This window comes from Amphibalanus amphitrite, unplaced genomic scaffold (genome assembly GCF_019059575.1).
Source record: "Amphibalanus amphitrite isolate SeventyFive unplaced genomic scaffold, NRLGWU_Aamphi_draft 000397F_arrow, whole genome shotgun sequence".
Classification (NCBI taxonomy): Eukaryota; Metazoa; Arthropoda; class Thecostraca; order Balanomorpha; family Balanidae; genus Amphibalanus; species Amphibalanus amphitrite.
In genome coordinates, this window is record NW_024881891.1 from 189,072 (window position 1) to 203,345 (window position 14,274).

A 14,274-nucleotide genomic window follows, 5' to 3' on the forward strand; every position below is an offset into this window, starting at 1 on the left:
GCACTTTCACCTTTGCGTGATACTACTCCAGTACTAACAGTGATCTACCTACTTTGGATACAATTACACACAGTACGGCTGACGTGGACTTATAATCACTCGATGAATCAAATGTGATTCAGAGTAACTTTCTTTTGGAAACCAATACTCCAAGCGGGGAAAAATCACTATCACACGGTTGACAACGATAAGTGACGCGAAATTTCGATTGTTTCATCAATGATAACACCATCTTGTACATATGCCGAAGCCGAACGAATTAGACACCGAAGACAATAACTTACTTCGGTTGGCCCGGTTCACAAACCCAGCCTTACTTGTAACTACGGGCGTCCTAGCATCAATTATACCATACTCGGTCAGCCTCCCATTGGACGATATTGGATACCTATCAGTCTCGACTCGCGGTACGGTCGTCACCGGATACCAACAGGTCGGAGACGAGACTCTCAATCACTCCACATCAGTCTTCTGACGCTCGGTGCCCTCTGATGGTCGAATGCGGCACTTACTATGCGGAGCGCACGGTGCACGGCCGCTGTCTCATTTACTCCCCGGCCGCTGCCAGGGAGCGTGACGCCCCCTTCCTAACCCTCCCTCCACCGCGCGCCTCCGCCGCCGGCGAGCCGCACTCCACCGTGCAGTTCCGTCCGGCGCGGCGGCTCGCCTTACGCCTACTAACTAAGGCTGGGGGGATCCGTGCTATCGTAAGTTATATCGGACGTGGCTGCGAAACTTCTCTCGGTACGAAACTTCTCTTGATCGGAAGAAAATCGGAGGGATGAAAAAGAAAGAGCGGCAAATCGGAGCTACGTTGTACGTAAGTTGTTTCGCAGCGTTTAAATGCCCGTTTTACTACGATTTAAATGCCAAGCAGATCAGCTGACCTCGTAGTACCATGTCGATAAGGTCGAATTCCCCATACGTCTATAGTGTAAAAGTGACCCCTATTGCAAATGGGCTGTCAGGGACATCTCCTCCTCTGTAAATTTGGAGGGATGATGTGTCGGCATTCCCACGTTCGTTTCGGAGTCCATCTGTTCCATTTGGAGCCCGTCAGTTGGCGTCAAGAGTTGGCGCAGCGAGCGCCCCGAAGACTGCGTCTGCGCACGAGGCTTCGCGATGTAGGAGTATTTTGACGAAATCGCCCTCGCTGCAGAAGAAATAGAGGGACTTGTTGAGAAAGAGGAGGCCGCAGTGTGCCGACGACTTTAAATTGTACGCCAACGCCAAGACCAAGGCAATCAGGGGGCGCTCAGATGATCGGGAGGTTTCAATTGATCAGGGACCCACCAGGTGACCAGGGAACCCTCTGATAACCAGGGGTCCTTCCAGTAACCAGGGACTCCTTCAATAACCAGGGGCCCCTCAGTAAACGTGGGCCACTCAGGTTACTGCAAGAGACAGGAGTCCCTTATAACCAGGGACCGGCAAGGTCTCTCAGGTCCGTTTTTGACAAAGCTGTTATTGATGTCATATGCGAGCCCTTTGCCACCAGCAGAGGGCCCTTTCAAGCCTTTTTTAGGGCCGTTTAACGTCTCTTGAGTTTCCTTTGAGGCTAAGGGCCTCTTCAGCAGCCGAGGGGTCTTTGAGGCCTTTTTGAGGGCCTCTTAACGTCAGCTGAGGACCGTTGGACGCCATCTGAGGACCGTTTGGGGCCTTCTGATGGCCAGTAGATGCCAACTGAGGGCTCTCTGACACCAGCTGAGGGCACGCTGACACCAACTGGGGGCCTCCTGACACCAGCTAAGGGCGCTTTTATATTTGACACGAGCTCAGGGCCCTTTGACGCCCTTTGAGACCTTCTGAGGTCCGTTTGACGCCAGCAGAGGACCCTTTGGGGTCATATTAGGGCCCTTTGCTGCCTTTTAAGCGGCCTTTGAGGCTTTTTGAGGGCCGCTTGACGCCACCTGAGGACCGTTGCGGTTTGACTCCAGTTACGGACCGTTTGAGGCCTTCTGATGGCCATTTTGCGCCAACTGAGGGCCGGGGGGCCCTCTGACACTAGTTGGGGGCCCTCTGACACCAGATAAGGGCCCTTTAAGGCCTTCTGAAGTCGGTTAACGCTAGCGGAGGGCCTTTTGAGGCCAAATGAGGGCCCTTTGAGACCTTATAAGGGCTCCTTGAGGCTTTTGAGGGCCGCGTGACGGCATCTGAGGACCGTTGTACTCCAGCTGACGACCGTTTGAGGCCTTCAGATGGACTTTTGGCGCCAGCTGAGGAGGGCTCACTGACACCAGCTGGGGGCCCTCTGACACAAGCTAAGGACTCTTTAAGGCCTTCGGAGGGTCGTTTGACGCGAGCTCAGGGCCCTCTGACGCAGGTTTAGGGCCCTTTGACGCCCTTTAAGGTCTTCTGAGGTAGGTTTAACGTTGGCTGAGAGCCCTTTGAACCCATCTGAGGGCCCTTTGAGGCCATCTTGTGGCCCTTCATTTGGCCATCTGAGGGCCCTTTGACACCAGATGAGGGCCATTTGACGCTAACCGAGGGCCCTTCGAGACCATCTGAGGACCCGGTGACCCCATCTGTGGGCCCTTTGAGGTCTTTTGAGGGCCATTGAAATTTCACCACAATACCCCTGGCTGCGCTACTGGGCATTTATGGACTCGTATGGGCCTGCTGGGGAACGAGATGGGCCCTCCCGGTCTTTTTAATCATCATTTCAGTTCATTTTACATGGTCTTCGGCGGTCTAAAGATTAGGGACCCCAACTCGAATGGGGGGAGGCCCGTGTGCCCTCTCCTGTGTGCGGCCTTGCCGACACTACACCGCTTCCCTTCCCTCCGCCATAAACGCACCGCTGCACTGCTAGGCGCCGACAAATACGGACCGGCGCCGCAACCGGCTCCCCCGCGGCCTGCCTCGCGTTGACATAGCCCTTCCCGAACACCAGTGTAACCCCCACGCGGTCTAGGTATCGCCGCGCCCACCTGTCCGCGGCGCGGCCTCTGATGGCGTATCGGATCATTGATGGTGCGATACATGTTTTGGTCAGATTTTCGCAATTAACGCGAAAAATTGCTTAAAACACTTTTTAAATTTCAAAATTAAAAAAAATAATAATTACAAAAAGGACGTGAAAGTGACCGTTTTCAACGTGTAAATTTAAAACGCTCTAGCGCAGCCATTTTTGAAGAAATCGACTTCAAATTTTGCACACGTGTTCATCAACCATATTTGTTTAACATATATTTCGGTTTTGTGAAAATTTTGAAAATTTCTTATATTTTTCTCTTGAGAAAGAGGTAAAGCTTCGCTACGATCGGCCTTCCGATCGACCGAGAAGATTCGTAAAGTTAGTTCGTATCTTCACCATTTGCGATACAACTTGCGTATCTACTTAGCCTACGATGTGATGGATCCCTCCAATATCTGTTCCGATTCAACTTACGTTTGATCGCAACTGCGAGGTGCCTTGCGATTACATGGATCCCCCCAGCCTAAGGCTGCGAGCGAGTCATTACATTTGCCTTACTCGAGACTGCAAGCGGGCTAGAACGCTCGCCTTACACTGTGAGCAGGGCTAGTACACGCGTCTGCTCCACCCCATTCAAGCATTGCAGAGTAACGTTCGTGACCTGAGCGGCACTGCAGGATTTTCTCCATGGCACGACTTCCGAATAAGATTTTGTCTTACTCACTGGTTCTATAAGTAGACTTTTTAGCGATACACACGGTCCCATTTTAGAAATGAGAGTGGCAGTCGCCAATTGAAAGTCGTCTTCCGCGTGTCAGTGATTTTGGCCGTGAGAGCGCCGGCTTTATGGCCACTGACGGCTGTCCGTCCCCAGTTTCAGCGATTTCTGACCGCCAGTAGTGGACCAACTGACAGTTCTTTTCCCTCTGTTTCAGCGATTCCGTCACACACGAAGACACCAAGCAGGTTGCCGACGTGCAGAAGCTCATCAAAGACATCATCCTCGATGGCGTAAGTACCCACCACCGAAGCAAAGCGGGCTGCCTACAATTACTCCGTGCGAATGGACTTCATTCGTCGGATTGAATGACACACAACCACCCAAGTCACATCACATCATTGGGCGGTTTTCGGTTTCAGCCACGACTCGCCCCCGGCTCCTCCAGCCGCCGTTCCCATATTGTGTTCGCCTTTCGTTCGACGCCGGGTTGTTAGCGATTGCCGCCGCTGTGGGGACCCGGCCGGCTCCCAGCGTGGCGCCTTTCCGCCGTGCCGGCCCATTTCTTCGCTGACCGACTTGGCGGCGCACTGGGTCAGTGCTGCCGGACACCCATGCACGCGGAACTGGGTCGGACACGGCCGCCACCACAGACCGCCGCCGCTGCCTCAATGGCCGGCTCGTACACATGCAATGGCGGCGGCAATGTAAAGCCTGACCACCGATGTAGCTGGGTAACGAGCTGCCGACCCATCCCAGTCCAAGCCGGCTCGACTCCAGCCGGCGCGGTACGGTGGCCTGAGTGGCGACCGGCTGGGGTCTGGGTCGATCAGTCGAGGGCCCCAACGACCGGCGTCACCGGTCAACCACATACAGCAGCTTAGTACAGCGTCCGAGACCGCAGGACCGGCCGTTCACCTCCGCACAGTCCGCCGGACTGAGCGGACTGTCCCAGTAATACGCGTTATACACCGGCCGGCGCCGGCCACCACCACGAATACACGAACAATCAAATTCATGACATGACTAATCTGCCTGAATGTATGACATTTGTGCAATATCTTGTCAACACCTCCCTCTGTGTCTCTTCAGGGCCAGTTCGATGTCAACTCTCAGCTCCCCAATGTGGAGTCGGACCCGGGCTCGGTACAGATCGACACCGAGTACCGCTGTCAGGAGGGCAAGGTGCTCGTCGACCGTTCGTGTGGTAAGTGAACATCACCGGGGCCTCACAAATGGGCGTCACACCGTGCACTGACGCATCGTGTATGGAGGGGAGGGGGAGGCCGCGCCTGGCTCGGCGAGAAGGGCCCCGGCGGAGAAAGCCCGTCTGTCTGGACTGTACCGGTAACCAGCCAACCTTGAGTGGTGACTGGTGGTGGTATACAGGCAGCATGTCAGACACATCGGCACTGAAGGGACTTGGAAAGGAAGAGAGGGGGAGAGATGACACGTAGAAGAGGGATAATTGTTCACTGGAGAGCGTGATATAATATGCCCTTTTATCTCATATCGTCATAGTGTCACGTTTGCGTGTTCAGGGCCACTGACAATTTGTTCTGAATGTTCGCGGTTCAGTAGTCCCTGTCAGGGCCGGTGTTCCCATGGCCCCCGTTACGCGCTGGTCCACAGCTAACCGCAATCTGACACGCTAGGACCGGGTCCCCGGTCGGACCGCTCACGGCCAGAGAAGCATAAGGCACGCCAGATGTGTAGGCGCACGTCACACTGCAGAGCAGTCTGTAAAAATAAAATAATGCAATTTTAAGTTGTCATGAGCGGCCGGTATCCAAACTGACCGACCTGGCCATCTGTTCCACCTGCACGGCCGGTCCCTATCCTAACATGACCCTCTGTAGCCTGTGCCGGTATGTATCTGACCTGACCTGACCGTCTGCCTCCAGTGGCCTGCGCAGCCGGCACCTACTTCGACCTGGAGTCGCGCACGTGCCGCAAGTGCGCCATCGGCAGCTACCAGAGCGGCCTGGGCCAGTCGAGCTGCATCCCGTGTCCGGACATCGCCGGCAAGCAGTCGACCACGCAGATGAGGGGCGCCCAGACGGCCGACCTCTGTAAAGGTCAGTGGTAACCCCGGCCGCGCCGGACCGCGCCTCCGTCCGCGCCTCCGGCCGGTGTAACCGGTCCGCTCGCCAGGGGTCCTTTTTCAGCAGAGGCCCCAGCCGCTGCCATTGTGTTCGGTGACGACGCGGCACGCTTTTTCCCAGCCGGACGAACCGGGTCAGGCTGCTAGCGGAGGGTCCATGGGTTTCCCGGATGTGTCGAGCGGTCGGTCACGTGCCCGCCCCGACCGGCTGGCGGTGGTAATCACCGCACTTAGTGCGCCCATCACAGCAGCGAGGGAGCATTCTTTGCAACAAACGCGAACATAAAGATTTGCTACACGGCTCAAAGAGGAAGCGGTTTCATGTTACTGTCAGGAAGCGTAGCGGCTGAATATGTAGGGACGATAAGGATGACATAAGTTGTCTGTGCATACTTTTACTGTTCGTATCGAACCACAATGGGGTCACATTTACTCTAAGGTCTAATCGCAGCTGGGCATCTGTTGCCACCAGACGTGTGACCTCGTCTGACCCTCCTTTGGCTTTGACCTGATCTGACTTGATCATAACTTCCCCAGAGCTGCACCTACCATAACCTTGTCTATCCCTTCCTGCTTTCCATGTAACCGGACCTGGTCATGTCTGTCCCGAGCGTCCAGCTATGTGGCTAGTGACCCCTGCTTTCTCCACTGTATCGCCCGACCCGCCCTGCCCATGTCCAGGCTGTACCGTCCTGTGACTTTATTTGCTTCACTCTCCTCGGACCTGACCCGCTCCCCTGACTTTTTTATCTACCCCTGTGACCTCCCCGCTGACCTGACCCGTTCCGTCCGCAGAGCGGTGCGAGGCCGGCCGGTACTTTGACAGCGCTCTGCAGCTCTGTAAGCCGTGCGGCGTCGGCCGCTACCAGGGCCGCGCCGGCCAGTTCTCCTGCTACCAGTGTGAACGCGGCCTGACCACGCGCGGCACCGAGAGCACCTCTGCCGAGGTCAGTCGGCCGCCACCGGACCCGTCCGAGCGGGCACGGAGCGGCCCGGGCACGGAGCGGCGCCGGCCTTGTGGGCTAATGTCAGACAAATAGGAGAGCAATTATGTGTCATTGTATCGATGGAGTGGTTTGCCTTCACTGACTGAGAGACATGCAGGTGACCTCGCGATGAACACTGGTAGAGGCTAACTATGCTCGTCTGGTTACGGCGGATGAGCCGTCCGTGCGCTGTTCATCCAGGATTATTACTCGGTGAACCACGAACCATGAGCATGCTCTCTTGCACCAGAAAAAAAGACCGAGCTTTCGTGTCGATGTTTCGACATGACTATCGCTTTAGTATATGAATGTAAGTGGTGAGTGGTGATTGGTGTACGGTGAGCAATGAACCAGTGCTAAGCGGTGAGACCTAACATCTATCTCACCCCACCCACAGAACTGCACCAAGGCGTGTGAGAGCGGCTTTCAGCTGGCGGTGGACAACACGTGCCAGCCGTGTCCGCGGGGCACGTACCGCGCCTCCGGGGCGCAGCAGACGTGTACTGCGTGTCCGGAGGGTACGACCACGGAGAGCGGAGGCGCCACGTCGGCAGAGAGCTGCTCGCTGCCCGTCTGCCAGCCAGGTCGGTCACCGGGGCGAGACGGGGACATGGAGTGCTGGGGAGGGCTTACTGAAATCCTAAAGTGCCAATGTCCAACGTGCCCCTGTCCACCAGCTGTCTTTTTAATGGCGTTTGTTTAGCATGGTGAAAGTTCAATGTCCACGGATTTTGCCTACGTTTCTGGTAAATCCAGGTTTTAAGCCCGTGTCACTTTACGGGCTTAAATATTAGCCAAGGGATTGAGTTATTCTGACGGGTTTCCCTGTCGTCCGCGGTTGTTCTAATGTTAAGGTGACTCTGGAATGGACCCTCACTCTGGTCGCGCGCTATGTGGTGTGCCCGTGTTACAAGGTGGATAGTGGATCACCGAACGGGAAGAGACGTTGGCCATGGAGGGGCGTTCGTGACAGGGGTGTCGTGTCGGCCAGTCGTGAAGCTGTATGGTGCCCAATCGTAGCCATGGTCATGTCCAGTGTCCACCGTAGACAGCTCGGCTAATGAATGTTTGTTGGGCACGGAATGTGAACAGAAGATATAAGCCATACCATCCAAGTTTACCTCAAGCCGCCGAAACTGACCTAAGGACCTCCATTCCCAGGTTCGTTCCTGAACTCGACCGAGGGCCACCGGTGCCAGGTCTGTCCGCTGGCCACCTACCAGCCGGACCAATTGGCCACGGGCTGCATCGACTGTCCGCCCGACACCACCACTCAGCAGGTAACTGGATAACCGGACACCCGACACCACCACTGACCATACAGCAGGTCCTCCTAACACCACCACTCAGCAGGTAACTGGATAACCGGACACCGGACACCACCACTCAGCAGGTAACTGTCCGCCCGACACCACCACTCAGCAGGTAACTGGATAACCTGACACCACCAATCAGCAGGTAACTGTCCGCCGGACACCACCACTCAGCAGGTAACTGTCCGCCCGACACCACCACTCAGCAGGTAACTGGATAACCGGACACCGGACACCACCAATGACCATATAGCAGGTGTCCTCCTGACATCACCTCTCAACAGGTATGGAAGGATTCACAAAGACAGAGTCTCCGCTAAGCGAAGCTTGTTGCGTTGAACTGGACGTTATATTGGATTAGTGGGGACAGCCCGCCGTGAACAAATCGCATTTATCACGCCCTCATACGGTTAAATAGGAGTGTATCATACGATGGAGGGTGAAAACAAAGTCACTTTCATTGCAGTCATCTACAATCTACATTGTTCTGTTAAGTACTGAATCGGATTTAATTCAGAAGCAGAAGTCATTACGACTGTGGTTGTATTTACCAGCACGGTAAGCGGCTGAGCCCGTCCGGCGCGGCTCAGCAAAAAGGTTTTGTCTGCATCGCTTTGGATCCCCGTCCTCCTGGCCGCTCTGGGCCTATTCAACCACCTTTCTGCGTCCATTTCTTCCGTGATTCTGGGGTCCCGCTTCTTGCTTCTCTGCATTCCATGCAAGCTATCGCTCTGGCCTCTGAGCCCATCTCTATCGCCGCTCTGGGCCCGCCTACCGCCGCTCTGGGCCACCCATTCCACCACCTGAGGGCCTCTCTGAGCCAGGTGGTCATACCGCCCAGCGGATCATCAAGGATAGGCTGCAAACCGCCGACAAATCCGACCACTGAGCCCGAGCGACAAGTGGTGTCTTGCCTGCAGGGTTCGGAGGATTCAATCCGCCGCAACAGACCACCCCGCCGCTATGTAGATTATTAGATTACAGCACTATGAGGGCGAGGTGGAGTGCGATTTTTGGTCGTTACATAACGAACCGCAGACTAAATTTATGAACTTCTAATTAATGATATAAAAGAAAACGAGAAATGGATACATTAGGGTCGTTTCGAGCCATGTTTAAAACGGTAGCTAGGATAATAAGCGATTCCATTTGGCAGAATGGTCCCAATTGTCCAGTTATTGCTGATATAAGGCGCGCCTGTCAAGCCGTCCAAATGCAACTCCCCTCCGCACCACAACATTCTTCGCTACGCGACAGGTTCCGTCCCCACTCGCACTCAAAGCTCACGGCTCCCCCTCCCCTTAGACGGGCTCCAGCCTCCAACAGCGCCCAAAGCTCACCGTACCCTCCCCTTCCCCTCAGACGGGTTCCACCAGCGTCCAAAGCTCACAGCTCCCCCTCCCCACCCTCAGACGGGCTCCACCAGCGTCTAAACCTCACCGTCCCCTCCCCTTCCCCTCAGACGGGCTCCACCAGCGCCGAGCAGTGCACCAACCCGTGTAACGACGGCGGCGGCGACAGCAAGTGTGACGCCAACGCGCTCTGCCTGATCGACCTCGCCGCCAACTCGTTCCGCTGCGAATGCAAGCTGGGCTTCCGCGGCGACGGCTACAACTGCACCGACCGCTGCGACGGCTTCTGTGACAACGCCGGCGTGTGCAGCAAGAACCAGCGCACCGGCGACCCCGAGTGCGCCTGCACCGGATCATTCACCGGTGAGCGGGCGGGCCCTGAGGGAACCTCGGAGATTCAGGGGCTCGGGAATGTAACTTGCATTCCCTTGGCTTATTTTGAATTTGAACCAGCTAAACCCAATGCCCAGCTTGCCTTAGCTCCCAATTAGTACGCCTGTCTCAACTAGAGCTGACCATCCGCGTCGGCGCAGCGCCCGAACTGGCACCTAACCCGTGCCCTCCCTCTCGCAGGTGACCGGTGTGCCGAGAAGTCGCAGTTCGCGTACATCGCCAGCGGCGTGGCCGGTCTGGTGCTGCTGGCCATCATCTGCGTCCTCTTCGTATGGATGATCTGCGCGCGCGCCAACCGCAAGAACAAGCAGCAGGAGGCCGTACAGAAGGCCATGACGGCGCCGCCTGACGCAGCCTCGCAGGTAGGAGAGGAAAGGATGGATTCCCATCTCCGGTGGGACCGAGCCGCTACTAAGGTGCTCAGGCACAGGGGTTCCAGTTCGATCGCTACTCTGGTTTTTTGAAGGAATTCTGACAGCGCAATGAGCGTCTCATTTGCCCTCATTTTCCACGTTGAGTATCCCAGACAAGCGACGAGCACACATTGGCTTCGCAACGTAAAACAGGATTTCAGAGGGGGCGGCAGTGGATTCAACGAACGATTCGCCGGACGTCCCTTGCTTCAGCCGGTGCTCTAGTCTCCAACATCCTCTGACTGATGTGTCCTGTCTGTTCAGGTGAACTTCTACTACGGCGCGCCGACCCCGTACGCCGAGAGTATCGCTCCGTCGCACCACTCCAACTACGCGCACTACTATGACGAGGAGGACGAGGCCTGGGAGATGCCCAACTTCTACAACGAGGCCTTCGTCAGAGGTCAGTAAACGGAACGGCGGCGGTGGTATAGCTAACAAAAAGCTGTGAGTTGAGAGGGCCACATTGCTATTTCCTGCAATGGCTCATAGCCATTGTGTTAAGGTGGAATAGAGAAAATAGCTTCAAAAGGCCTGACCGAGAAGATGGCGCATACAAATGTTTTGTGACGTACCTTGTAATTTCTGGGAGTTATGTTGGGATTAAGGCTACATAAAACCTACCAGCATGTCGCCATCAGTTTTAAACCAAACCCCAATTGACCGACCCCTTTTCCCTGTCAGATAACGGCACGATGGGCGGCGCCGGCACCCTGTCCCGGCCACAGTCCGGCGTGCCGAGCATGTACGGCATGCCGCCACCCAAACAGGAGGAGCTGTACGACCGGCTGAGGAAACACGCCTACACCGGACGGAGGGGTAAGTAATGGGTGAAACTACACCGACAGGAGACAGTATAAGGCCTACCAGCGATTGAGGAAACGCGATCCCTGGCAGCATGGGTAAGGGGTACACCAGCCAAGGGGACAGTATTATCACCGGCCCATCAGCCGGAGAGCTAGTGAGTGTGGCTACAGTCACAGAAAACATGCACGATACAGAGGATAAAACGCCGACGGAACAGTAGGGTGGGAGTACAGGGCATTGCATACACGACGAGGGAGGCGTGAGAGGGTGAAGATTCGATAGCTTTGGAGACGAGTGTGGGGCCTCGGAGCTGCATAACTCACAAATCGTTCTGACGCTTCGTTCCCTTCTTCGTCAGACGACGGAGTGGAAAGCCAGGAAGACCAGCCGCTGTAGTCTGCCATCTGCCGGTTACATCTCAAACTATAACTGCCCGCGCGGCCGCCAGAGCGGCGGTGGCTCGCGGCAGCATCGTCCGGGAGGCGCCAGTCACCCCCACCGTCACAGGCCGCCGCTCAGAAGCGCGGGAACCGCGCCGTTGGCGCCAGACATTGTGTGCCGGCGTCAACTGGGGAGGCGTCTGATTACCACAGACTTCTGAGAGCATAGAAAAGTGCCTCATGGGCGCTTATGTGTGTTGCGAACATGAAAGCGCCGCGCGGAGCTGATATTGTGTGCTAAGTGCAAGTGTGGTGCCTCACGGGCGCTTAAACTGAACGCAATGCGCATCCGTTGAACTTCATGTTTAGTGCTACAGCAGCTGATGAGTGCTTCCTTGCGAGTGATTTTGTGAGACGTGTATGGGTGCGTGCATGTGGCCTTGTGCGATCGGGAGCGCTAGTGTGCGACTGCGTGTGAGACTGTATGCGAGAGCGAGTCCGCCGATTCAGAGGCGGGCGTCACAGAGCCTATATATATATCAGCCGGGCCGGTCACTAGCCGCCGCTCGGCACAGCTGGAGCTTACCGCTCGTGTACTGTACAGACCTGACCGCCCAGTGTAGTGTGAGTAGAACCCCGTGTGTTGAAGCGACCGCCCACCCGCCGTCGAGACAGAACCCATGCCAAGGAGCATTGGAGCCAGCATATGCCTCCATCGTTTCACTTCACTCCAGGACTAGCAAACACCAAGCGGCTCCGAGAGAACTACGCCTATTTTGGGATGAAGAAATGCCTGCTCACTTCTCGCCAACCAACAAACAGCGGCAGCATCTGATTGGACTGACCGTGTATTGGACGGTCATCACAGCGGACGGGGGCGGCGGCGGCGGGTCGGAGAGGATGTGGCCGTTCAGGGGAAGTGGGCGGCGTCCTTCTGGTGGAGCTCCAACAGCCGGTCCTCGATCACAGGGTCCGGGAAGCGCGCCACAAACGACTGGATCAGACCCTCGGCTGACGGCTCGTACTGGTGCAGCGCCACGTCCTCCCCTGTGGTGAAACGCCAGGCGGTCAGATGCGGGGTCATGAGGGACAGAGTAAAGACTGGGGCGAGGAGGAGTCGGTCGGTCAGATACGGGGTCAGATGGGGACGGAGGAGACAGAGGATCAGTGAATATCGTGGAATGATGTCTCGGTGATGAAGGTCGATTACATATTGTTTACATATTGTACGGAACGGAAATGAAGGCGAGGAATATGAGCGAGAATAAAATGCTAAGCGTGTAGCATAGCCTGTTTGATGATGATCGCAGAATATGTCGAAAAAAGCCAGAAAAACAGCAACATTACCAATAGTGGTAAAATAACACAACAATGTCTGAGTGGGAAAGAACGGAAGCGAATTGCATAGTACAAGCCCCACCCGTCCCCCGGCCCCCGGTAACGCACCTTTGAGCTCTGTGTGCGCCTGCACGAGGAACCGGCGCGGCTGCTTCTTCTCCAGGATGATGGGTATCCAGTTGGCGAACGGGTGCGGCCCGCTCTCTGGCACCTCCGAGTAGTGGTCAAACATGGCGCGCGCCGCCGGAACGTCCGCCGTCGCCTTGTACACCTGGTGGCGGATAGACGGGTAGGGGGTTAGTCGGGAAGGACCGGCCCTCCCGAGATACACTGCCGGGATAGATGGCTCGGTATACTAGAAGAGCGAGAATGGATGCCTCAGAGTTCTAGGAAAACGCCGTTTGCATCCATATGCGACAAATATGGAGCAAAAAAATCATGACAAGACGGCTGGATGACACCTCACGCGTAGACCGACTTTGGATATAATCATATCGGGTAGGTAGTCATAGAAAAACCCTCCTTTCCGGGGCATTATATGCGCACTCAGAATGATAAGCTTGAGAGCTCACATCTGCCGAATAATTCGTTACCTGGAGTTTGCGCAGGAAGTCGCCGATGGCCTTTTTGCCGGAGGTGTAGATCTTCTCCTTGTCTACGGTCATCAGCAGGTCGGGCTTGCCGTCGGCGTCCTTGACCTCTTTGATGTCAACGACGCCCTCGCCGTGCTCCAGCAGAACCCGCAGGATCACGTACCGCGCTCTGCTGTGTGCCTGCGGGGGTAAGGGTACAGTCAGGGTTCCGCATCGACCCTGTAAATTGTGATCTGTAGATCTGGGGAAATAAGATGCAGTTTTCTACAAGCACATTAAACAATGACTATGTCGATCTAGTTTAAAATCTTATCCTTATTTCTATTCGACCTGAAAACCTTCCCGTCTGATCTGTTCCTCTCGCCTCAACCGACCCTCCCATTCTAACTGACTTGGCCTTTCCAAGTTCCATCTCTGACCTGACCTCATCTTTACTGGCATTACCGTTCCATCTGACCAGACAATCACCTTAACTGCAAATTGCATAATCCTCCCATCTGACCTGCATGAACCGTCCAGTGGCCGTATCGTACTGTTCCAGACACTTGGCGAAGCCGTCCCACAGGTTATCCACCCAGTTGACGTATGTCACCAGCCGTCCGTGTTCGCCCGGACAGTCAAACAGCCTGCAGACGGGGCCAGTCACCGCGCCGCACCGGGGACCAGGGGCCCCGCCCTCCCACCGGCCGGCCCGACCTGACCCGGCCTGCCTACCTGCATGAACTTTTTGGTCTCTGTGGAGTACATCTCGAGCGCCTTGGCCAGCCCGTTGTAGAGCAGGCTGAGCCAGTTGACGTAGACGAGCGTGGGCCGCAGCGACTCGGCCACCGAAAAGATGCTGCCGGCCGGACCGGGCGCCAGGTCAGGTCAGGTCAGGTCAGGTCGGGTCAGGTTGGGTCAGGTTGGGTCAGACTGGGCCGGCCGGCGCACTTAGTTCCATCAGGCAGCAAAAATACAGCG

At 55.9% G+C, this 14,274-nt stretch overlaps 2 protein-coding genes across 24 annotated transcripts in view; one reads left to right on the forward strand and one right to left on the reverse strand.

Annotated features, from left to right (window-relative positions):
- The window catches only part of LOC122390469 (sushi, von Willebrand factor type A, EGF and pentraxin domain-containing protein 1-like), a 35,866-nt gene extending 23,200 nt beyond the window's left edge, over nt 1–12,666 (forward strand). Inside the window, exons 3-13 of the mRNA XM_043383445.1 lie at nt 3,853–3,928; nt 4,728–4,842; nt 5,540–5,713; nt 6,535–6,686; nt 7,123–7,309; nt 7,887–8,005; nt 9,501–9,753; nt 9,964–10,145; nt 10,461–10,599; nt 10,881–11,015; nt 11,362–12,666. Of these exons, the coding sequence (XP_043239380.1) occupies nt 3,853–3,928; nt 4,728–4,842; nt 5,540–5,713; nt 6,535–6,686; nt 7,123–7,309; nt 7,887–8,005; nt 9,501–9,753; nt 9,964–10,145; nt 10,461–10,599; nt 10,881–11,015; nt 11,362–11,399 (1,570 nt within the window). The 3' untranslated portion in view covers nt 11,400–12,666. The remainder of the gene's footprint in view (nt 1–3,852; nt 3,929–4,727; nt 4,843–5,539; nt 5,714–6,534; nt 6,687–7,122; nt 7,310–7,886; nt 8,006–9,500; nt 9,754–9,963; nt 10,146–10,460; nt 10,600–10,880; nt 11,016–11,361) is intronic.
- The window catches only part of LOC122390467 (dipeptidyl peptidase 3-like), a 36,733-nt gene continuing 34,672 nt past the window's right edge, over nt 12,214–14,274 (reverse strand). For 12 of the 23 annotated variants that reach the window (XM_043383437.1, XM_043383425.1, XM_043383432.1 and 9 more), the window contains exons 12-15: nt 14,029–14,152; nt 13,315–13,494; nt 12,830–12,992; nt 12,214–12,430 (exon numbers count right to left, since the gene is read on the reverse strand). In XM_043383437.1, the coding sequence (XP_043239372.1) occupies nt 12,294–12,430; nt 12,830–12,992; nt 13,315–13,494; nt 14,029–14,152 (604 nt within the window). In that variant the 3' untranslated portion in view covers nt 12,214–12,293. Of the gene's footprint in view, nt 12,431–12,829; nt 12,993–13,314; nt 13,495–13,816; nt 14,153–14,274 lie in introns of all 23 variants that reach the window. The other 11 variants (XM_043383428.1, XM_043383429.1, XM_043383426.1 and 8 more) reach the window with 2 other exon arrangements.